This window comes from Podarcis melisellensis (genome assembly GCF_964234715.1).
Source record: "Podarcis melisellensis genome assembly, chromosome: 4".
Lineage (NCBI taxonomy): Eukaryota > Metazoa > Chordata > Lepidosauria > Squamata > Lacertidae > Podarcis > Podarcis melisellensis.
In genome coordinates, this window is record NC_138531.1 from 25,828,966 (window position 1) to 25,853,211 (window position 24,246).

Genomic DNA, 24,246 nt, shown 5'->3' on the forward strand with positions numbered 1-24,246 from the left:
GAGGTAGCTATTTATCTACTTGCACTGGTGTGCTTTCGATTACTAGGTTGGCAGGAGCTGGAACAAAGCAACGGGAGCTCACCCCGTCACAGGGATTCAAACCGCCAACTTTCTGATGAGGCTCAGTGGTTTAGACCACAGCGCCACCCGCATCCCTTTTGTGAAATATATATTACATAGTCAAGATGTACATCCTCATTAATTCAACATTCTTGCATTTTAAGAAGTGAGACCTTCCTTTATACAAAAGGCACGCGTAACAACTCCATTATCAGTTAAACAGCCCAACCCAATTATGATAAACATTTGTGATTAGCACCTTTCTTTCCCAGTCATATGAACTGGTTCCCTGATAAATTTTTACTGTATTATTGTTTCATTTTCTGCGGTTTGCTTTTATGCACACCAATTAAAAATGCTAATGACTAAGCAGCATGAACATAAACGTCTTAAATAAAACAAATAAACACAATTATGTTTGTTAGCACTTACACCTGTTTATGAATATACAACAATAATATGGTGTTTGTTCCATAAAGTTGCAAGTTATTCCTTTTTAACCTTCAGCCAATCTCAAAAATAAATAAATCAAAATCACATTAATAGTTTTGGGGGTGTTTTTAAGGTCTCCAACGAGATTTTCAATGTATTGTTACAAAAGTTGGGTGCCTCTCCTTCTCTCTGCTGAGCGGTGGCAAGAGCCCATGGGGTTCCAGGCACTCTCTTAGATCTGTGTACCTTTGGAGAACTGAAACACAGCGGAGACTGTCGTAGCTTTAAGGAAAAAATGTCTGTTCACCTATTTACACCTTCAGTCTGCATGGAGGGACTCCAGATCTTACAGCATGGTCATTTCAAAAAGGACTTGTACCTTCCTCCTCATTCTCCTTCCCACAACCCCTTGCTACCAGGCTCTCCTTTTGTGTCACCTCAAACACACAGTTATCCCAGCAGCTTTCCAAACCCCTGTCTCTGTTCACACCTCAGGGCAAGGGAGAGGGAAGGGCAGTTATCTTGCACTGCCAATGCCCCTCTGTTGTTTCTTAAAGGGCAGGTCATTTTGCATAGGCTAGTCTAAGAATTCCTCTGCAGTTTGTATTTCTACCTTCACATCCCAATCAAAATCCTTTATTAATTTCTTGGGGGGCCCACCCAAAAAAATATAACAGTATGTTGGGAGAGATTTGAGACCCCGGGGGGGAGTGTATCTGTGGTGCCACTTGAAGTGTGCTTGACAAAAGCAAAACAACCAGCCAATAAATATTTAAGAGGTAGAATTGTTCTGTTAAGTAAAGGGTTGCCCCTGTATATCTGGTACACCACATACTGAGCCTGCCCCTGCATATTGAGGAAACCAGGACTGAGTTTTTGTGTGATGAGACTGTTTGCTCAGTTCTGGTACTGAAAACATACTACTGAGCTACTAAGCATGTCCTTGAGAGCACACGTCACATGGTTCTTTCAATCTGTGTTTCCATCACCACCACTATTTTGTACCTGGCTCCAGTTGGTAGATCTCAGGGTTCTAGTAAAACTAAAAAAGTAAGTCGCACAAGCCCAACATATCTCATCTTGGTACTAGATCAACTTCCATCAACGGTGTCTCAAAAAAAAAAATTACACATCACTTGGGAAGGCAGGCAAACTAATGCCAGTTTACTGGAAGAAGCAAAGATCACCATGATTCTTCAACATCAACTTCGTTGGACTGGTCATGTTGCTCAGATGCCTGATTATTGTCTTCCACAGCAACTACTCTATTCTGAACTTTAAAATGGGAAGCGTAATGCTGGCGGTCAACAAAAGAGGTTTAAAGACTCTCTCAAGGCAAATCTTTTAAAATTTAGTATAAACATTGACAACTGGGAAACACTGACCTGTGAGCGCTCCAGTTGGAGAACAGTCTTTACCAAAGGTGTCATGAACTGTGAAGACACTCAAACTCAGGACGAAAGGGGGAAATGTGCAAGTTTGGCAAACCCTCACCGTGATCAGCTCCTACCCGGAAACCTATGTCCCCACTGTGGAAGGACATGTGGATCCAGAATTGGCCTCCACAGTCACTTACGGACTCACTGTTAAGATCGTGTTCATGGAAGACAATCTTACTCGGCTATGTGTGACTGCTGAAGAAGAAGATTATTTCCCTACTGGTTGCAAGGATTATATTTATACCTTCATGTTGACTGTATTTATAGGCCATGATCAAAGGTTCAGGAATGAAGCACCATCAATAATTGCTTTATACGAAAGTGGCCAATGTATGTATTTATTATTTCCATTTATGAGTCAACTAATAAAAATATTCTCTAAATAGCCTGTAGCAGCAATACAAGCAACATTTCAAATTGCAGCAATTCAATAATAAAACAATAAACTGGTAAAACAACCCTGCAATAAATCCAGCCATAAAATCCAATTCAGCATAAAACAAGCACCAATCGACCCCAAGCAACCTGTACAATGTTTACAAAGTTCTGGAATAAGTTGCAGAGGGCTATGTTTTGTTTTCTATAGTCTGACAAAGCAACACCTGCTACATGCATGATTTATTAAAATATGTTAATATTGTATACTTGTACTTTTGCATGATTGTTCATAAATGTAAAAATATTTAAACTTTATTCATAGCATTAACTTGAACTGAATTCTATTTTTATGTACCTTGAATTCTCCAGGTAGAACAAGAAGAGAGGAAACCCATTATGCTTCAAAATAAGTTACGCAAACAATCCTAATGATGTGTACATGAGTAAAACGTTCCCCAAGGCTGCAATCTCGTACCTACTTATCTGGGACTTGCTTCTAAGTAGACACATACAGGATTGCACTATGATTTTCCTAGAACTAAGTGTATAATGCACTTGGATATGAAAATACATTCTGCCATCTCAATGTATTTGCTGCTTAAGAACTTGATTCTTTGCCCATGCTGTGCTCTAGGAATTTTGTTCAATGTTCACCATGTTTAATGAGAAACCTTAACACTTCCATGACTTTGGATCAAGGCATTAAAGTTCAAGCGTGTAAATCAAATCAGCCCTCATTTCTCAACATTTGCATCTCCCTACCAATTTGGCCCGTTCTTGCTTTTGATCCAGTTTGAGCCTTGTCTACATTTGATTTATTTTATCAATTTTTTATTAAATTTCTATACTGCCTTTTATCCAAGCATCATAGGACACTTTACAATATCAAAACACAAAAACACGTAACATACTAACAAAAACAATATGCATACACACCCATGCACACACCCACACAGATTAAAAGGCCATAGATTGTTTAATTCTCCAGCAGCTTGGGAGAAGAAGAATGTTTTTGCCTGGCCGATAAAGATCTGTAACAAAGGCACCAGGCAAACCTCTCTGGGGAGAGCATTCCGCAAGTGGGGAACCACTGCAAAAAAGGCCTAGTCTTGTTCTCCGCCTCCCCCCCCCCCAACCATTGTTTACTGGAGCATACTGGAGTAGCAGGAAGAAACACGCACTGGATGATTACTAAACCCTCAGAAAACATCAGAGAGGATTGGGACACTCAACCTGCCCTGCTTCCTCCTTGGAGGAGTAGGGAGATAGAAATAGCAGTGTGCTTTTGACTGCCCGTACTGTTGTATTTGAGCAGGGGGAGCCTTTTAAGAGGGAATTATGGCACTGTCTCTATCATGGAGCAATGTTTCACCACTGATAAATTCAATAGGAGGCTGGTAGCGAGGTTGACTCCAGCATCCAGCCAAGTGGGCTCAAACATGCCTAATTCTGTGCTGGATTCTAGGCCTAAAACTATGTCTGCAATACTTCTGAAACACATGTGTTCAAATACTTGGCTTCACTAAAATGTTTTTTTACGCATGTATGCTGGCATGAACTTTATTAGTAGACCCAGTTCTCGTTTAGCAACAACCTGAGGCTTAAGAAACACTTGAAGACTTAAGAAACACTTGAAGACATCCTCTGAAGACAAGAATGAGGTTTGAGCTCCAATTTATTCCATCTTCCATGAAAACAAGGGATGTCTGGTATGGAGTCTGGTATGTCTCCAAACCTGTCTAAGTAACTTTTCCAGTGAGGTACATAGTAATGGATGGCTTAAAAAATCAAAATGAATATATGAATACCATGCTTTGTAAATATGTAAAATTCCAACTTGTTTACAAGGATATGGAAATTATAAATGAAAAGTTGCAAAGCAAAAGGGTTCATTCTAGGTTGTTAAAAGATAGCACCCATCAACTCAAGTCAAGAGCCATGGGCATTCTAGTAAATTACACAACTATAATCTTAATTGTCAGGTAATTGGCCTAGGGCTTCACCTTTGCAAAATTCTCAAGAGGAAAGCATGAAATTGTCCAACTGTAATTAAAACTTTGCAAAGTTAGAATCAGCAACAACATGTGCCCTTAAATCAGCACCCAGGCCAGATCTAAACAGACACATAAAATTGGCGCATTCTACTGTACAGTCGTACCACCGTTTACGTAACCCTCTGGTTACGTAAACTTCGGGATGTGTGTGCAGCAAACCTGGAAGTATTTTACTGGGTTTCACCCCATGCGCATGTGCAGAAGCAGTCCTCAGGTTGCAGAAACCTTGGGATCCGACCGGAACTCCAGAACAGATCCTAATCACAACTGGAGGTACCACTGCATGAACAACCATAAACATACTTACACCATTACCACGAGCTATCAAAATAATTCCACTTCCAATACCAATACAAAAATATCTAACAATCTTAGATGTGGTTTTTAATTTTAATTCTAAACCAACCAGTCATGCCAGTACATCAGGTAAATCCAAGTAAGTTCGGGATAAATTATATGTTAATCTGATTTATAAAATTAAAAACTTGGGTTCATACTCAGCAATTCATAGCATCTTTCTAACTGGAGAGAACTGTGAGCTATGACCGCAAAAATACTCTTCTACTACATAGAAACTGATGCAGTACAGTACCATATTTTGCTTGGGTTGCTTGCCACATAGATAGGAAAGATTTAAAAACTGCACATTGGAAAAAGAAATGTGAATAAGTAGCTCTCTATAGCATATTGATAAAATGTACAAACTGTGTAGCATTAAGAGCCTTTGCCAATTATCCTTGCCAATATCATTCTAGGCATACATTTTAATGTTCAGACAGGACATCAGCAATGCTATAGTTTCTGCTTTCTAATATACTAACCAATTGTTATCTGAGGCTGCTTTAGTAGGAAGTAAATACATGACAGAATACAAATGCTACAGGAGATGGTGTGCATAGCAAGCATCATTGATTTTGTCATCAAGTACAAATTGTAAACTGGAAGAAGTGCTCTCTTTTCTAAAATGGAAACGAACAGTTTTAACAGCTTTGCTGCTTAGATGCATGCCGGCCGACTTAATTCAATATTCTTGCCTCTTTTAATGCACAGTGAAAAGTAGCCCACAACAGACCAAACAATTAAATAAGACATAATATGGGCTGTAAGTAAGGTTCCAGTTTATGTAAGGCCTACCTACAGCTGAATCATAACAAAATGTACCCTTAACCGTCACGTAAACCGAAAGAAACATATCTACATCATACCAGAGGTTTTATTTGTGGATAAAAGCACAGATATAGAGTGTCAAATGTGTGTTCAGTAAAATGGTATTCTAATATATCTGTTACATTACTCTCAAACAGTACTACAAGCCTTGGTCCATTTCCCCCCCTAAAAGCAAACATTTCAGACTGCAAAAGCATTAAAACTTCATAGTTACATATTTGAACACAGTTAGCATACTGTAGTATGTGCTTTCCAATATTCAAGTCACAATATCCACCGTTCATACTATATATGCATCAAACGTATCAAACATTAAAGTGCTCAGTTATTACATTTATCGAAATAGGTGATTTGTTATGACTAAACCTAAGGCTCTGAGAACACAGTTACATTGCATTGCTTATGACATCAAGCACCATGGACAGTACTGAAAATCTGCAGCACCATGGACAGCACCAGGCATTCGCAGCTCTATGTACCGCAGTTCCATCACATAAAACTGCCTTGCAGACTTTATTCCCGAACAAAATAAAATGTCTGCTGTTAAGAAGCAGACTCTGAATATTTCCAGCCCACAAAGCAGTTTCTCCTTTCACTTTAACAATAAGCAGCAATTTGTTTTTGTCACACAAGTAAGCATTCAAACTCTTAAAGATACTATTTAAGGACTTGCAAACCTGAACTGATGCTTGCATCCCAGCAGCTCTTAGATCATCACTGCTCTGCTTATAAATAAAGGTAATATATTCAATGTAAACTTTAAAAATTATCTGCGGGGGGTTTACTTCTTATACCCTGTTTCCATGACAAGCAAATCCTTTCAAGAAGCATTGCTTTCCTTTAAAAAAAAAGTAAGTTGGCCAATACTCATTACATCTACAACATTTAGATTTTCTTTGGATGCTCTAAAATTACATCAGGGTGATAAGCCCTAAAGAAAACACTGCAGTTCCACTACACAATATAATATATTACTATCCCAAACACAATTCCTGGAAGTAGCTTCTACTGAAATCAACAAGATGCATCAATACCTAAATCAGGGCCTTGCATATATGTTTGTTTTTTTAACTGCTTCTAGCCCTTGGTTGTTGTTGTTTTAAAGCACCAAACAACAGTTCATGTACAAAGTTGACAGCTACTACCCAGAACCTATTATCCAGAATCTCTGAAGCTAGACCCCATTGATTTCTGTGGAACTTATTCCCACAGCAGTGTGCACTGAACTGCAACCTTAGAAACATGTCACTACAGCAAGAGCAACACTTTTCTTAAAGGACAAGGTGCCTGAGGTTAGGGCAAAATGGGAAATCAGAATTATGTACAAAGAGCAAAGAGGCAGTCACTGAGACTCTGCCATCACTACTTTTCCCCACACACACAGTTCGCTGCAGACTCTGCTTGCGACTCCCATAAACCCAGGGCATATTTCAACTCCAGGGATTCGGCAGAGCAGACTTGAAACAGAGACATTTACACACAGAAGAGAGAAGAAGAGCCACCTGGGATCACTTCCTTTCCTCTAAGACTCAATTACCAGACTCTTAGGACACCCCAGGAAAATTACCAGGCTTTTGATTCCCTGAGTTCAACAGCATGCAGAGCTTTCGCAGCAAATGTCCTACACAACGCTGTCCCTCCAGAGACACACAAGAAAGTTCTTGACCAGAGCTGTCCTTGGTCTCGTCCAACCAATTTGCCAGAAGCTGAGGAAGGGCACCAAACAGATGCCCAAGGTCTTTGGCATTGCTCTCCTTAAACGAAAGACAAACCACCAAGCCCGAGAGAAGCAGCGCCTCCTCACTCAGAAGTTCAGGACCCAACTCCATCCATCCCAACAACAGCCCTGATCCAGCACCTCGGAAGTTAATGCCCCCACCCTCCCCTGCGAAGAAAGCAGACCTTCGCACCGCCACGCGAATGACGCTTTTTCAGTTCCGGGAAACAAGCGAGATCCCCTGATCATTTCAGGACCAGGGAAACCCCCGCTGGCGACCACGTCTCGGCCTCCCCCTCCCACGCACCCCCCCCCCAACACCCGCCGCCTCCGCGCAGCAGCAGCAGCAGCCCACGCGCTCCCGGGTCCTGCTCATTGGCACGCAGCGCCTCTTCCCCTGCCAAGCCGCATTCCAGCCCCTGGCAGTCAGAGCGGGGCCAGCGCGAGTCAGGAGCCCATCGCATACGATCAGGACCGGGGGAAGGAGGGAGGAGAGGGAGAAGCAGCCAGAAACGAAGCCACAAACCTCAGCGTCGCCAAAGAGACCAAGAGTGAATCCGAGGGGTTGGAGGGGTGGGAGAAAGACATTGCCAAAGTGGTGGGGGTTAAAAACAAACAAAACCACCTACACTCCTACCTTACAATCCTCCGGGCCGGATTTCACCGAGTACTCCTCCGCCTGCAAGTATTTTTGCAGCACGAGCTCGAACTCTCGGTAGCGGTCCTGCGCTTGCTGGTCGTAGTTCTGGTAAGCCAGGACGCAGCGGCGGCAAGAGCCGAGCCGATCGTCCTCCTCCTCCTCCTCCTCCCTGCGGCGCCCTTCGCCATCCAACTCCTCGTCCTCGTCCCCCTCGCCTAGGTCCAGAGTGCAGTTCAGAGTGTCCGGGCGGGAAAGCCCGGCGAAGAGCTCGCGCAGCGTGTAGGAACTACAAAAGGGAAGGTAGAGCTCCGCCTGGGCCGAGGCTCCGGGCTGCTGCAGGCGGCGGCACGCAGCCTCGGCGTCGCCCAGCAGGCTGAAGCACTGGCCGCCGCCGCCGCCCTCCGCCTCCGCCGCGCCGTCCATGCCGTCCTCCCTGCCCGCTCCCGCCCGCTCTGGGTCCCGGTGGCGCCCGGCCGCGACCTGCCTGGCCTCAACGCAGAGCCACAGGTGGTCGGAGAGCAGCACGGTGAAGAAGAGCAGCGAGGCCAGCGACAGGCGCCATTTCTGCGCCCGCTCCGAGTCCGCGAAGGGCTTGTCGGGCTCCCGCGGGCCGAAGCACACGCCCGAGCCGGCTCCTCCCGGGGGGCGGCTGCTCATATTTCGGGAGCGCGCAGCCCCGGCCGGCTCCACGGCGAGGGGGGCTCCGCAGCCGCGCTCGGCGGCCCCACGGGCATGGACACGGCGCGGCGGGGCGCCAGGCTCCCCCCTCAGAGAAGGGCGACGACGACGGCGGCGGCGCTAATGGGGGTGGCGGGGACGGTGGTGGTGGTGCTCCTGCGCGCTGGGCTGGGCTGGGCCGGTCGCCGTCCCCTGCCTCCCTCCCTCACGTTCCCTGTCACCCGGGCATGGTCAGAGCGCGGGCCCCCATTTTGGCGCCAACTCGGCCAGCCCACCGCTTCCCGCCCTTCGCCTCATGGCGCGCTGCTCCGCCGCCGCCGCCGCCCCCCACCCCGGCGCCCTGGAGAGCCAGCCGGGGGACCCCGCGAGCCGGGCCCCCGCTAGCCCCAGACGAGACCCTCCTGGCGAGAGGCTGGCTGCTGCGCGTCGCCTGGCCCGAGCTGCTGAGGAGACGCCGGAGGAGCGGCGGGGCGAAGGCTGCCGCCGCTGCTGCTGCTGCTGCCGCCGCTGTGGCTCTTGCTGCGGCTGCTCCTGCTAGCACTGCTGGTGCCACTGCGCTGCGGCTTCTGCTGCTGCTGCTGCCGCCGCCGCCGATGCTGCTGCTGCTGCTGTTGCTTCTGCTGAGGCTCCCGCCGGGCACGACCCCCCCCTGCTCGCGGCGCGGATTTGGCTGCCTCCTGCTGCCCGGGGGCCACCCTCATCTTGGGGCCCTGCGCTAAGTTGCCGCCATCTTCGTCCGGGAGAAGCACTTTTTTGGGGGGAGCGCACGGCCCTTTGCGTCATCTCCTCCTGCGCCGCCAGCCTGGCGCATTGGCAGCGGCGGCGTGCTCTGCCTTCCCTCGACTGGGGGTTGGGGGGGGAGGAGAGCGAGCGAGCGAGTGAGCCGAGGGAGGGAGGGAGGGAGGAGGGAGGGAATCGCCTGCCCCGCTCTCCCCGCTCCGAGGACCCCCCAATCACCGGCATTCTGGCGCGAGGGGGCGGGGGCAATCTCCTCCTCGTGGAGCCGAGGAAGGGGAAGGAATGGATCGCGGGAAGCCGCCGGCGGTGAGTTCGCCTTCGCTGCTTTGCCGGGCTCGAGGCGGGCGGGGAGGGGGGGGTCTCGCTTGCTGCTGCTCCCCGCCCCCTGTCGTGGGAGCCCCTCGCCCGGCTGCGCCCTAGAGAGCGGCAGGTCCCCCCTCGTAGTCGGGCACCTCGCCGCGCCGCGCCTCAGCCGGGCTGCTCCATGCCCGGTGCGAGCGCAGCCGGCGACTTCGGAGCCCCGGGCCGGAGAGGGGCGCGTTGCACCCCGTCGCGGGGAACTTGGTCCTGGCTTGTGGTGGAGGGGGAGGCCTCCCGATTTGAGGAGCGCGGGGGGGGCGAGGAGAAGGAGGGGGGAAGAGAGGTTTCCCTCAAAATTGCCCCCCCCCAGGTGCTTTCCTGTCACGGTGGGGGGCGGAGGCGGAGGACACTTGTCTCTCGCCTCCCCACTTCTTGCCAGCTGGGTAAACAGAGCTGGTACACTATGTATAGGGAGTTTGGAGACCTTTCTTATTGCCAGACAGACACACTCTTTAAAAAATAATGATAATAATAGTTATTAAATATTTTCTTTGTTTACAAGAGTATCTCCATTGTCTCTCTTTTCAGGTTGCAAAGTCTTTTTCCATATACCAGTTACATGCAATGTGATACAGAATATGGTTGGGGAAGAAGAAAAAGTGGGGAGAGGGAGGAAAGCCACCACTCCCTTTGCCTGACTGCAGGGAAGTCAACACCTCGGGCAGGCATAGGCAAACTTGGCCCTCCAAATATTTTGGGACTACAACTCCCATCATCCCTAGCTAACAGGACCAGTGGTCAGGGATGATGGGAGTTGTAGTCCCAAAACATCTGGAGGGCCGAGTTTGCCTATGCCTATGGGGGCTGAGGCCCCCCCAAAAATATTTGAGGGGTTCACCCTCCAAATGTTCATGGGCATTGCCATTCAAATGGTGTGTGTGTGTGCCGTGTCTTGTGGTCGATTAAGCCGGGCATGGCTTAACTGGGCTCCCCCAATTCAAGTTGGCATCCCTGCCTGACCATATCTTTTGAACATATTCCCAGATGATGCCTGAGAAAGAAAGGGAGGTGAGGGAGACTCTCAATCTGGCCAGATCTTATTCCTGCCTAAAATGTAAATTCTTGCCTAAAAAATGATGATCTGCGCTTTTTGAGATCTTAGGTATCTTGCTTTGAGAGCAAGGGGGCAGGTGCTTTTTATCGTATTGCAATGTAATCCTGATTTAACCAGCAAACCTGAGAATTTTGTAGTCTGATTCATATATATAAAACATTTATTCAAAATTTACAATACAGCGTTGTCCACTGTCATAATATAACAGAAGGATCTCTCCAATCCTCAATCCCACATCACTGTCATGTTGGCTTGCCAAATATCCTCAGTAAGAACCCAGCTACCAATCTGGTTGGCTGGCCATTTTCAATTAATCAGTATTGGTTGAAGATAGCCTGGCTCCGAATATATGCCTCTTATAATCCATTTGGGAAGTCAGTGGGAACGGTGCCTACTGGTGGTTTCATGTCAGGGGTGCCAACTTGAATAAAATATTGGAAAGGGTTCAGGTAATCCCTCCCCCACATAATCCATCACACCACACACACCATTTGAATGACAGTGTCCTTCAACTTTGGGGGGCAGTGCCCTCAAATATTTTATTGGGGGCGCCAAGGGACCCTGGCCCCTAAGTGTTGGTTCCTGTATTCCATGTGCAAAGCATGTGAATGGTCTGGGTCACTTTGCAGAGTTTCCATACAAGCATGTCATATGCCCAACAGCTTCTGACATTAGTCTGGACGCTCTCCATCAACACATTATGGTTCCTGTCCATGTGGAGGCAACTGTATTCATAACCTGACATTTGGCAGGTAACCGCAAGCAGCTCAATCTAATGCATGCTTACACAGAAGGAAGTGTCAATGTGTACAATAGGATGTAACACAGAGTAGGTGTGCATCAGATTGCAAGCATAAATCATTGCAGTGTCACAAAACTAGAGATTGTATCTGCAATATTAATTTATTTTTAAATGGCAGCTTTTGTCATATCCAGTTGCTCTTTGCTTTCTGCGTTGCTTACTAAAATGTGATGTCTTTATGGCTATCCAAACGCATAAAATGTTTAGTGTTTTAACATCAAAGAAATGGAACCTGACCAAACCCATTTATATGCATGGGCAAGCCTCAGAAGTCACATCTATTGAGTTTGATGTGGCTTACTCTCGGGTAGGTATGCATAGAATTGCAGCCTATCGCGATCAACTTGCAAACACAGCTTATGCATCCCATCCTTCTCAGATGAAACTGAAGGTATTTTTAATTTTGCAAGAATTTCGGTCTTTTCACCCCTGTCGTCACATTTCATATGCTAAATTATGCTACTGAGCAATTTCTCCCCCCACAAAAACCTACGTAGCCACATTGACCTGATCTTATTTCAATCCCCTACTTCAAACCTTCTATGGCGTGTCATTAAGTTATTGCCTAGCAGATGGGAAGCATAATACATTCATTAGCATCCATATGTCACAGAAGTTGTGCATAAATTTTTATTTTGATAGACTAATTGAAAGGTAGAGAAATTCATTTTAATATTATGGGAGAAGCCATGAGATACTCACCACTTAAATAGCGTGACATGCCTCAGTTTAGAATCTGGACGTTTCTCATTATCAAGGTTAAAAACTGCAAATAAAGGCATCTGCTCCACACTTCCTTGCAGAATTTCTGCACCGGAAGGGTCCTATATGCATTTTTAGTAAAACTAGTGCCTCAAAACTGACTGTCTTCCAGGTGTCACAATGTCAGGGACTGGGAAACAAAATAGTTTCAAGATCAGATTTTCTTTCCATTTACTCATACGTATCTAAGAAATCTTGCACGTTTTTTACAGGTGTGGGTGTGTTAAGATGCACTCACAGTTCCCGAATGCAGCAAAACCATCTTAATGCAGTGTTCAGTTAGCACCAAACAAGGACACTTCCAGATGACTTGTTTACTGAACACCCATCCTGATTTGTTTGCAGGGAGCTTAGATGATGTATCATCAAAGCAACAGTTACCCTACACTTTGCAGTGCATTTTCCTCATTGCAAAAAGTCTGATAATTTTGGGGAGTGACCTGCCAATCAGCTGTAAACAAGCAACCTGAATTTGTCAGTATAAGATTGAATCCTACTCCCAAAATAATGACAATGTGGAGGCACACCAAGATATATTGCAGGACTTCCATGCAGATGTGTTGTTTTATTTTTGCTTTATTAACAGGCACCAATGGTGAGCTATGAATTTCGCTGGAGCTGCAAGGCAGGAAGGTGCTTAACCCTTCTCCTGTCAAAGCTACCTCCCACAAACTCCTTTATTCCCGAAGGGAGATAGTATGACCTTCTGCCATGGATAAGAAAGGATGGTTTTCACTGGAGAAAACAGCCCAGAGGGAAAGGGCTAAATGCACACACCTGCCCTGCACACCTGTCAACTTCCTAAGGTCTGTGTTTCAGAACGAAATAAATCCACAGAGGTAAAACTACTGGTTAGGGTACCTAGAATTGGGGGAGCTGAGTATGTTCAGCCTGGAAAAGAAGAGATAGGATAGCCATCTTCAAATATCTCAAGGGTTGTCATGTAGAAAATGGACCAAGCTTGTTTTCTGCTGCTCCAGATGGTAGGACTCAAACCAATGGATTCAAGTTACAAGGAAGGAGATTCTGACTAAATATCAGGAAGAACTTTCTGACAGAGCTATTTGACAGTGGAACAGACTTCCTCAGTAGGTGGTGGATTCTCTTTCCTTGGAGGGTTTTCAACAGTTTGCATGGTTTGCAATCCAGGGAGTTGCACTAAGTGACCATCAGGGTCCCTTGCAACTCGACAGTTATTTGATTCTATTAACATGCATAGAATATATACCTTTCTGACCATCAGATATGGAGGAAGAACAGTAGAGGAGGCCTGATGGATCAGATCAAAGGTTCACCTCGTCCAGCATCCTGGATCCTAAGATGCCCAGCCTGACACTTGCCTGGAAGCCCGTCAACAAGACCTGAAGGCAACAGCCTCCCCTATAGCTGATTCACAGCAAATGACATTCAGAGGGATACCGCTACTGAAACTGGAGATCATCATAATCTCTTGCATGCATTTATTTAATCTCTTCTTAAAGGCATCTGAGCTACTGGCCATCACAACTTTTGGGTGAATTCCATAAATTAATTATGTACCGGTAGTATCTGAATTATTTTTCCCCCTTTTGTCTGGCCTGAGCCTCCTGGCAATCGATATAATTAGATGGCTCCAAGTGTTAGTATTATGAGGAAGGAAGAGAAAACTCTATCTCCATCCATGTCTCTCTTTAAGACCATCCCACCTTTCCTATGCATTGGGTTAGCCAAAATCAGCTTGCTAGTAGCTGTCATCCACCTGGCAGCTTTTAGGCTATTAAATGTGAAGTATATCGTGAGGTTGGGATGTTATTTGGCTTTCTATGGAGGGGAAGTTAAAATTAATAATTCCCTTTGTAACAGAGGGATGTGGAGGATATGGTAAGTGTTGCTTAAGTTTGAACTGTAACAAATCTGCAAAGAGCAAAATCAGTTGATAATTGATCAGATACGGATCCATAAGTGGTAGACTAACCTCTACATTGTTAGCTGACTCTGACTTTTAACCTGAACCTTGATTTAGATATTCTCACATGGTGTGATTTTCACAGAGGTATAGCAAAGGTAGGCAATGTGGTGCCCTCCACTTGTTTCTGGACTTCAGCTACCATCATCCCTGACTATTGGCCATGATAACTGACGCTGATGGGAGTTCTAGTCCAACAACTCCTGGAGGGCATCCCATTGGTTACCCTTAACCAATTTTTTTTTACAGCCAGAAACTGGAAGTCAGCCTCCAACTTAACTCTGGATCAACGGTTTCAGAAAATGTTAACAGAACAGTTGAAAGCAAAAGGGAACAGTGTAGACTATGACAATTGGGTTTTGGGTTCCATATGTTTTCAGCAGTTAAAGTTCCAAAGCTGCTTCGGTGGCACACAGACAATTCTTAAGGAGGTTATAGATTAAGCTATGTTCATATACGGCGAACATTCAGATATGTACCGAATATGCATCCGCTTTTAATTTTGACAATGAAAACAACAGACCCTCAAGGAAGGAGGAGGGGGAAAGGTTTCTCTTTGATTCATTATGTGTTTAATTGAAAATCAATCAATGAATACATTTTAAATCTAGTACCCCAAACTCCAAATGGTGATAGCTCTTGTAATCTGTGCTTTCCTCTACCACCTGACTCTGGTTCTGAACTGTATGCCAGGCAAAGCTCTATGCTGCTGTAGAGTTTCCTCTCCTATAAATATCTCGAAAGTCCCTCTGCTCCTCTCCACAGCAAACATGTTCTAATGAGGGTATCGCTGATTTCTGACTGCAGCAGGCAAGCAAGCAGATTCTGCTACGTGGGAACCGCTGCAGCTCAGGTATCTGATGCCCTCTAGTGTTAGGTCTTGGAACTCAAGAGTCCTCAACAATATGAGACAGCTGGGACATGGGGAGGCTTGTTTCGCCACTATTGCTCCAAGGGCGATGCCCATAGCGGGGTGGGAATCAAACAGAGAGCTTGGCGGTGGGGTATAACTCCACAGGATCCTGTGCCCTCTTGTTTCCTTAGCATACATGACCCCCCCCCAAAAAAGACCCTAAAACTATACAAGCTCTGTAGCTGGCATAGTTAATTTCCTTCCAGTGGTTGCAAAGGAAAGGGGAAGAAGCAGAAGAACAAAGCAGCCATCAGTTGTTCCATTTTCTGTATGTACTGCTGTGAGGCAGCAGGTAGTGGTTCTGCCAAGTTCTCCCGCTTGGTAGATCGGACTGCTCTGTAAATGTACAATGACTGCTGTACAGCACCCATGAAAAGGATATGCTACAGCAGTGTTTCCCAACCTTGAGCCTCCAGCTGTTTTTAAACTACAATTCCCATCATCCCTGACCACTGGTCTTGCTAGCTAGGGATGATGGGAGTTGTAGTCCAAAAACAACTGGAGGCCCAAGATTGGGAAACACTGTGCTACAGTACTACATATTATCTGACAGCCTTCCCAACCTTCCAGATGTTTAGGAGCACACCTCCAATGCTGGCTGATGCTTTGATTTGATTTAATATCTGCATTCTGGTTTTCCAACCACAAACGTTGAGCACAAAATGGCTCACCATAATCACAATATTATTGTGCAAAACACTGGGAGGGCACCAAGCTGAGGAAGACCGATTCAACAGGTGCTGACTTGTTGACCTTTCAGGAGTTTTTCCTATTTACTTTTACATTTGGCCATCAAAATTCCTATTTTTCTAATTTAAATAATGTTGGCAAGGTCAGTTATCAGCACTGCTTTTCTGTTTCAGATATTGTTGCCTTTTTCTGCTATTGCAATATGATGTTCCTTATTAGATGTATTTTATTACACTTTGCTAGATGAATCTTGGCAAGGCTAAGGGACTCCCGCAAGTCTTCCCTCTTTAGCAGGCAGGGTCAACAGATGTTCCACAGTCTGATGCCAGTGGCCTTATTCATTGTAAGATAACTCTGACACGCAGTGTTTTCAGCGGAGAACCAGGCAATTAAAAAGCTGCTGTGCATTTAATTTTGTGGCTTACCGTGCACAATATGGCTGATTTATTGAACACTTTGTCTTAGTGTAAAAGCTAACAGGATGAAATGTGCATAGCACCTTGGTTCAATGCTGTGTCTGCCCTCATCTTATTCTGAAAGTTCTGTGGAGGCCCGTGGGCCGAATGTGGCCCAATCACCCTCTCAATCCGGCCCATGGACGGTCCGGGAATCAGCGTGTTTTTACATGAGTAGAATGTGTGCTTTTGTTTAAAATGCATCTCTGAGTTATTTGTGGGGCATAGGAATTTGTTTATTTCCCCCCCCCCAAAAAAAAATGTAGTCCTGCCCACCACGTGGCCTGAGGGACGGTGGACCAGCCCATGGCTGAACAAGGTTGCTGACCCCTGATCTGTGCAGTCGCTAGATACACAAAACATGGGCAAATCATTTAACAGTGCAGTTTCAAGTTCAGCCATCCAAATGCAGCCCTTCTTTAATACCCACCATTATGCAGAAAATCTAAATGATTGAAGGAGTTTTCCCATGTCTTGCTTCCTGCTTAGAAATTTGTGAACGGAACTGAGAGCACAAAGGCAATCCCTTAGAACCATGAGCACAAGGTTCCTCCAACTGATTTATTAATATGAGCAACAGGAAAGAGTTACAAAAGATTTAGCTATATGTACTCCTAAATAACTCATTCCTAGGGTTCTGCATTAATCAGATTATTTCCCACATTGCTTCGGTGTCACCTCATACGTTTTTATCAACACCACAATCTCACCAACTAAGCTATCTGTGCAGTTTGCATTTCCACAGGTCTACCACCATATTCAGGGACGTAATCAGAAGGTCGGCGGTTCGAATCCCTGCGATGGGGTGAGCTTCTGTTGCTTAGTCGCTGCTCCTGCCAACCTAGCAGTTCGAAAGCACATCAAAGTGCAAGTAGATAAATAGGTACCACTCTGGCGGGAAGGTAAACGGCATTTCCATGCGCTGCTCTGGTTTGCCAGAAGCGGCTTAGTCATGCTGGCCTCATGACCCAGAAGCTGTACTCCAGCCCCCTTGGCCAGTAAAGCGAGATGAGCGCCTCAACCCCAGAGTCAGCCACGACTGGACCTAATGGTCAGGGGTCCCTTTACCTTTACCTTTACCACCGTATTCATTGAGGACAGGACCCATAATGAAGTCCTGTCAACTAATATCTAATTCCGTCAGACCTAAGAACATAAGAATGCTAAATTTTATCCTCTTTCTGTGCTTTTTATTTTTTTAAGGAATACAGTGTTCTTTCCATTTGCAGTTCGTTAATGAAGAACATGACCCAAATACACCTGCAGAGAATTCCCCCATGAACAGCAATATTATGATGCAATCCACTGACTCCACAGCAATCCTGCTGCCTATTCTGTACCCTCATCATCTCCTGAATTCGAATGATAATGCTGCTGCTTTGTTTTCTCACAACAGAGCCTTTGCAAAAGGATGGGTATGAGCGTCTGCCAGCACTTGGCAGCCAAACGCTTTGGATATTTTCTCGTGTCCTTGATTGCTAGTACTAATCATAACAAGGCAGAGTCCTCGAAACCCAAGGAGTATCAGCAGTGCATGGCACAAAGCTTATTCGTTCCGCATACTCTCCCAAGGACCTGGAATGGCCTAGTTTGACCACACTGTGGACTGCTAACAAGAGATAATTCCCAGCGAATGGCAGAGTCGCAGCATAGTGGCTGTGCACCTCTTCCCTTTGATAGGTTGTGTTTGAAAAGAAATACATCAATGGAACTAGTGGGTGTGTGGATCTGTGCCTATACTGGGGATGATTCTCAACTTTCAAAGAAATCCTACATGATAAGAGAGATTGTGATCCCACCAGCTGTTTTTGTGCATGGCAAGTAATATCTGTGCTGAATACACCACCTACATTTTGTATTTCCCCTCATATTCGCTCCATAATTCAACACTGCTTAGTTTATTAATTACTTTGTGAATTCATTACTTTATTGGTGGTTGCCCTGTGTTTTAATAATATTGCTGTCTGGAGGGCCACTCCTCCTTGGCTGGTCCTGCCCCTACAGTACACTGAATTTGGGGTCCCTGCGTTGGCTACTACTGCCAGCAACAGCTGTTACACAGCCCATGGCTTCAGTAGTTGCAGCAGGGGCTCCCTCTGCTGGTGGGGCCAAGCAGATGCACCACTCTTCCCAGTCCTTTCTTAAAAATCATTTTTATTTGATTTTACAATACCAAATTATAAAGAATTTTTTAAAGATACATATCCACATACAGAAATTCCTCTGAATCTCAGGACTTGCCCCCCAATCCCTCCCTGGAGTCCCATTTTAAACATCTTCTTCAAACTCTGTTGTATCAATCCATATTTTCTATGGTAATTGTTACAATACGAGTGCAATCAAAATCCTGCCAGTGTTTCCATCTGCTTACAGTGGTCTCTTAAATAACTTATAAATTTCCCCCATTCTTTTGTAAAGGTTTTGTCATCTTGGTTCCTGAGTTTCCTACTGCCTCTGCCCAGTTTTTACCTTCTCCAGGATCATAGTGAAGGGTTAGCATCACTCCCTAAATCTGTAACCAAGCCTCAGCCCAAGCCAATGAAACAACTCATCGTTTTCTTGTTCACCTCATCTCCACTTCCCTTCCTCTGTTGTTTCAGATTGTAGATTGCAGAACTCCTCAGGGCAGTCATCTGTTGTTACGGACTGGGTGGATGCTGAGGTGTGGTGAGAAGCACCAGCCAGGGAACCCCCAGGAGAAGAAGGCTCAGGGCCAGGGGATTGGTGGAAGGATGCCTGGGTCAGAGGGAGAAGACTGGGAGGAGGAAGTGTTGGAAGCTGAAGAGGCAACAGGGTTTAGTGAGCAGGAAGGGGCTGCGGCGGAACAGAATCCAGACTCAGAGGCAGAAGATGTCAGGGAGCGTGCTGAGCAGGGCTGCACTGAGAAGGACTGCTGGGAACCTGAACCTGAACCTTCCCAGGAGCAGCAGGACAGTATAGATTTGGAACAGCGGTTTGCAGAGGGGCATAGTTCAGAAGGCAGAAGCTGGGAAAAACTGGATGGGGAACAGCTAGGGGAATAAACACTAGAAGAGTGGGGGTTAATAGATTCACAGTCTCTGGACAGCATTTCTCGGCCCAGCCCAAGGTCAAGAAGAGCTCAGAAGGTCTCAGAACAGAAAGCACAGAGGGTACAATTTGGTTTGAAACTAGATGCCCTGATTCACCTAACTTTTTTCTGTAGGACTTGACTTGATGCAGGATTCTTCTCCCTTTTCTATTAATATCACTTTTAAAAGAAGGAAAGTAAAGGGCTGCAACCCTATGCCAATTCACTATTGTGTTAATGGACAGTGAGACTGCTGCCATTAAAGCAGGACTCCAGTCAGTCTAGCTTCTTTCTGTGTTTTCTGCCTATGTCTACTGCTTTATTCAACATGAAAACACAATGAAATTATTGATTGGAATGAAGTTATATGGCTTTAGTAGAAATGTTATAAGGAATTAAGTATAATTAGAGTATTAAAGGAAAAAATAAGGTTAAAATATGTTAAGATAATTATAGGATAGAAAACAGAGGAAGATGGAAAGGAATTGCTGAAACAATTAACAGAAGTGGAATACAAAAAGGGAGGTGTGAGGAGGTCGTTGAAATAAGTGAATGAAATATAAGATATTGAAATTGATTGATGTCTTTTAAACTGTTTTTATTTTGTTTTGTTAGTCTAATGTGTTAGTGTTATGTAGTGTTTTTATGTTATGTTATGTAGTGTTTGTGTATTGTATTGTATTGTTCATTTTGTTTTGTAGTGTTTAAATTGTTGGAAAAGTAATAAATATTATTTTTTTAAAAGAAATAATTGATTGGATATGCAAGAAATTTAATGTGATTTTTAAAAAAAGGTCCTGCTAGATATTAAAAATGTCCTCACTGAGAATTTATGGCGTGCAAATGAATTGTAGCAAGATATATAAGCCATGCAATTTTCTTTTCCTTCCTTAAATAAGCAAAGCATTTATAATAAGGCCAAGGGAATTAATCTAGTACTAGTAAATGGAAAGGTAGAGAAGTAAATTTATGGCTCTCATTCTTCTGCTCTTTTGGTTTCACTGTTCAGCATACAATTCCTGTAAAGGATACAGCAAACACATTGGCTGAGTACAATTTGCATTGTTTATATTCATTACAGTACTCTTTATTATATAACACTATTTTCAGGAAGCCTAGAATAGCTTACACAAGGCTCCCGGTCATATCCCATCCAAACATTTGAAAATCCTCCCCTTTATTAGGTTATCCATTCCTTTTCCTCCCTGCACGTGCCCTAAGTGAATACATACATACTTGATTTTATTTGTATGCTGACTTTCCATAGTTAAAACTGTGCTCAAGGCACCTTACCATATGGGGAAAAAAATACATAATTACAAGCATAACAAACACTGGGCAGGTGTGGATACATAAACCTATACCCCATAACTGGGACCACTTTGTCTGTTTTCAGTTGGACACACGGCAGAATCAATCTGCAGTGAGCTTTTATTTTCGGAATGACACCAGTTTCTCAATAAACACTTTTCAAGGACAAAAAAATATGCACTAGATGTAGACAGTGTGTGGACTATGTAGGAAAAAAACAAGTACTCAGCATACATCGACTGTGGAATAAAATGTCTATACAGTGGTACCTCAGGTTAAGAACTTAATTCGTTCCGGAGGTCTGTTCTTAACCTGAAACTGTTCTTAACCTGAAGCACCACTTTAGCTAATGGGGCTTCCTGCTGCCGCCGCGCCGCCAGAGCATGATTTCTGTTCTCATCCTGAAGCAAAGTTCTTAACCCGAGGTAATATTTCTGGGTTAGTGGAGTCTAACCTGAAGCGTATGTAACCCGAGGTACCACTGTAGACCATCTATTTGTCCACTGAAGCGCCTATGCCTTCCTAGAGCTTTGGCCCGGTTTTCGTCTGTCTGAAGGTTGTTGATAAAGTTAGAAGCAGAATTATAATCCCTGACACAAGACCCCGAGTTCCCTATCTTGCCCCCCTACCTCTTCCCTCAATTTCAGCTTCTTGTTATCCACAAAATAAGTGAAATGTCCTTGTTTCTGTGGCTTCCATTGTATAGCAACACATTTTTTGCTTTGTCTCATTAATGCCCGAGGTACATTAATTCTTATTTGCAAATCGGCATTGGGTTAAAAAAAACAACAACCCCAATGTACTGTCTGTTTTCCCCCCACATTACTATTAACTTCATGCAGTTTCTCTCCCCCCCTCCCCTCTCCCCACTGGAAGGATAGCTTACACCCCATTCACCATGGCAACTGAAGGAACTAGCAACAGACTCAGGATTGGGAAGGGTTTTTGAAAATATCCCCATTCTAAAATTGGTTTTGTGTTCACAGCAACACATTCTGCAGTTGAAGGAGGAGAAAGACTTCCCTCTTGGGGGGAATCTCCAGGAACAGATGGGAGGGAGGGTGTAAAGGAGGCAACTGCTGCATTTAGCATTTTAAGAGTTAACGGTTATAATATACAAAGTTTAGTCCAGTCTCTCTGTGGAGAATAATAATGACCAAATTCTTAACCTGATATGGTTTCCTGTAGTTGCATGTGTGATATTTTTAAAATTCTAAATCTCCTAAAAGACAATGGCATTTCTGTTTGTTGCCTATGGAACTCTAGAAACCGTACAGTCGTAGCTTGGATCTCGAACGTCTTGGCTCCTGAACAAATCATCTGCTGAATGATCGAAACCCAGAAGTGAGTGTTCTGGTTTTCAAACGTTCTTTTGGAAGCCGGACGTCTGACGGGGCTTCCACAGCTTCCGATTGGCTGCAGGAGCTTCCTGCAGCCAATCAGAAGCCGCACTTTGGTTTTGGAAGTCGAACGGACTTCCGGAACGGGTTCCGTTTGACTTCCAAGGTATGACTGTACACTGATGGCTTCCAGTCCCAATTCAAAATGCTGGTTTTGACCTTTAAAGCCTTTCTTGGCTTAGGAACAGAATATCTGAAGGACCATCTGTCTCTCTCTTTATTTTAAACTTCCTGACCAAAACCTCAGTATAATACTGGGTCTTCTACTGGTGCTCTACCACCTGGGGTCTTCTCGGTGGTAGAACCACAATTATCATAGATCTCATGGAATCACAGAGTTGGAGGGATCATTTAGTTGAATCCCCTGCAAGGTAGGAATCTACAGCTGTCCCATAGGGGGATCAAACCTACAACACTGGTGTTATCAGCGCCACGTCCTAGCCAACTGAGCTATCCATGGAATATTATACACAGAGAGTCTCACCTGCTGCCCATTTTGTTTCCATTCCTGCATGAAGCGAAGACCCAAGACTATTTTCATGACTTAGAAGTCAGTTCCGTTGAATTCAATGGAGCTTCCTCTCTGGGGAAGCACGCGTGATAGTGCAGGGTTAGATAACGATCCACTCTAGTCACAGGCAACTAGCCATGCACAACATTAAATGAGGATGCACATGGCTGTACACAGCAGCATCAAAATATATATCTAGCCCAGTTCGCTGGGGCTAAGACGAGAGTGGCTGGGGAAGCCCAGCCAGATGGGCGGGGTATAAAACATAAATTATTGTTATTATTTATTAGTAGTAGTATTATTAGTATTAGTGCGACCCATCCCCTCTGCAGGGAGGTGGGACCGATTCGGATGGTCCGCCCCCGCCACTTAATGGATCCAAATGGTTTCCAGAGAGTGGTAGGGGATGCTTTATCCCATGTTGATGGCTTTTCAGCCGATTCCCTGGTGGTCCGCTGGAATGTGGAGTTAACCAGGGCTATTGACTGTTTGGCTCCGAAGCGCCCTCTCCGATTGCATGAAGCCCGGAGAGCCCCGTGGTTTTCCACAGATCTGAGGGCAATGAAACAATCGTTGAGACGGCTAGAGCGCCGGTGGTGGATAACTCATTCTGAATCTGACCGGACACGGGTTAGAGCTCAACGTCGAGCTTACCAAGTGGCGATAGCGACGGCGAAGAAGACTTTCTTCACCGCCTCTATTGCATCTGCAGAAAACAGCAGCAGGAGACTCTTTCAGGTGGTTCACAATTTAGCGGAACCACCTGTAACATCGAGGCCCAGTACGGGCCACATGTTCTCTTGCAATGATTTTGCAAAATTTTTTGCAGATAAAATCGCTCAGATTTGGGAAGAAGTAGACTCCACCGTGGGAGCAGGGCCGGGGCGGGAGAGTGCTAGAGTCCTGTCTGGTCAAGTTGTGTGGGATCAATTTCAATCTGTTACCTCCGAGGATGTGGACAGGCTGCTTGGACGAGTGAAGTCAACCACCTGTCTCCTGGATCCTTGCCCATCCTGGCTTATAAAAGCTAGCCGGGAAGGACTGGGCGATGGGCTTCGTGGGGTGGTGAATGCTTCCCTCCGTGAGGGAGCCTTCCCAGACCCACTGAAAGAGGCGGTTATCAAACCGCTTCTTAAAAAACCATCTTTAGATGCGGCCACAATGGCCAACTATCGCCCAGTCTCAAATCTTCCATTCTTGGGCAAGGTGATAGAGCGAGTGGTTGCTGAACAACTCCAGGCACGCCTGGAAGAAGCGAACCATTTGGATCCCTTCCAGTCGGGATTCAGGCCTCATCATGGGACTGAAACTGCCTTGGTCGCACTGGTTGATGATCTCCGGCGGGCTAGGGACAAAGGTGAGAGCTGTTTCCTAGTTCTGCTGGATCTCTCAGCGGCGTTTGATACCATCGACCATGACATCCTTCTGGACCGTCTTGAGGGGCTGGGAGCTGGGGGCACTGTCATACAGTGGTTCCGCTCCTTCCTCCTGGGCCATGTTCAGAAAGTGGTGGTGGGGGATGAGTGTTCAGACCCCTGGCCGCTCACTTGTGGGGTGCCTCAGGGTTCTGTCCTCTCCCCCATGCTTTTCAACATCTACATGCAGCCGCTGGGAGGGATCATCAGGAGGTTTGGGCTGGGTGCTCATCAGTATGCAGATGATACCCAGCTCTACCTCTCTTTTAAATCAGA

At 45.4% G+C, this 24,246-nt stretch overlaps 1 protein-coding gene across 2 annotated transcripts in view; it reads right to left on the reverse strand.

Moving 5' to 3' along the window:
• Positions 1 to 8,602, reverse strand: part of NALF1 (NALCN channel auxiliary factor 1) — a 343,840-nt gene extending 335,238 nt beyond the window's left edge. Inside the window, exon 1 of one of the 2 annotated variants that reach the window (XM_081908249.1) lies at positions 7,885 to 8,591. In XM_081908249.1, coding sequence (XP_081764375.1) covers positions 7,885 to 8,544 — 660 coding nt within the window. In that variant the 5' untranslated portion in view covers positions 8,545 to 8,591. Of the gene's footprint in view, positions 1 to 7,876 lie in introns of both variants that reach the window. The other variant, XM_081908250.1, reaches the window with a different exon arrangement.
• Positions 8,603 to 24,246: the final 15,644 nt, after the last annotated feature.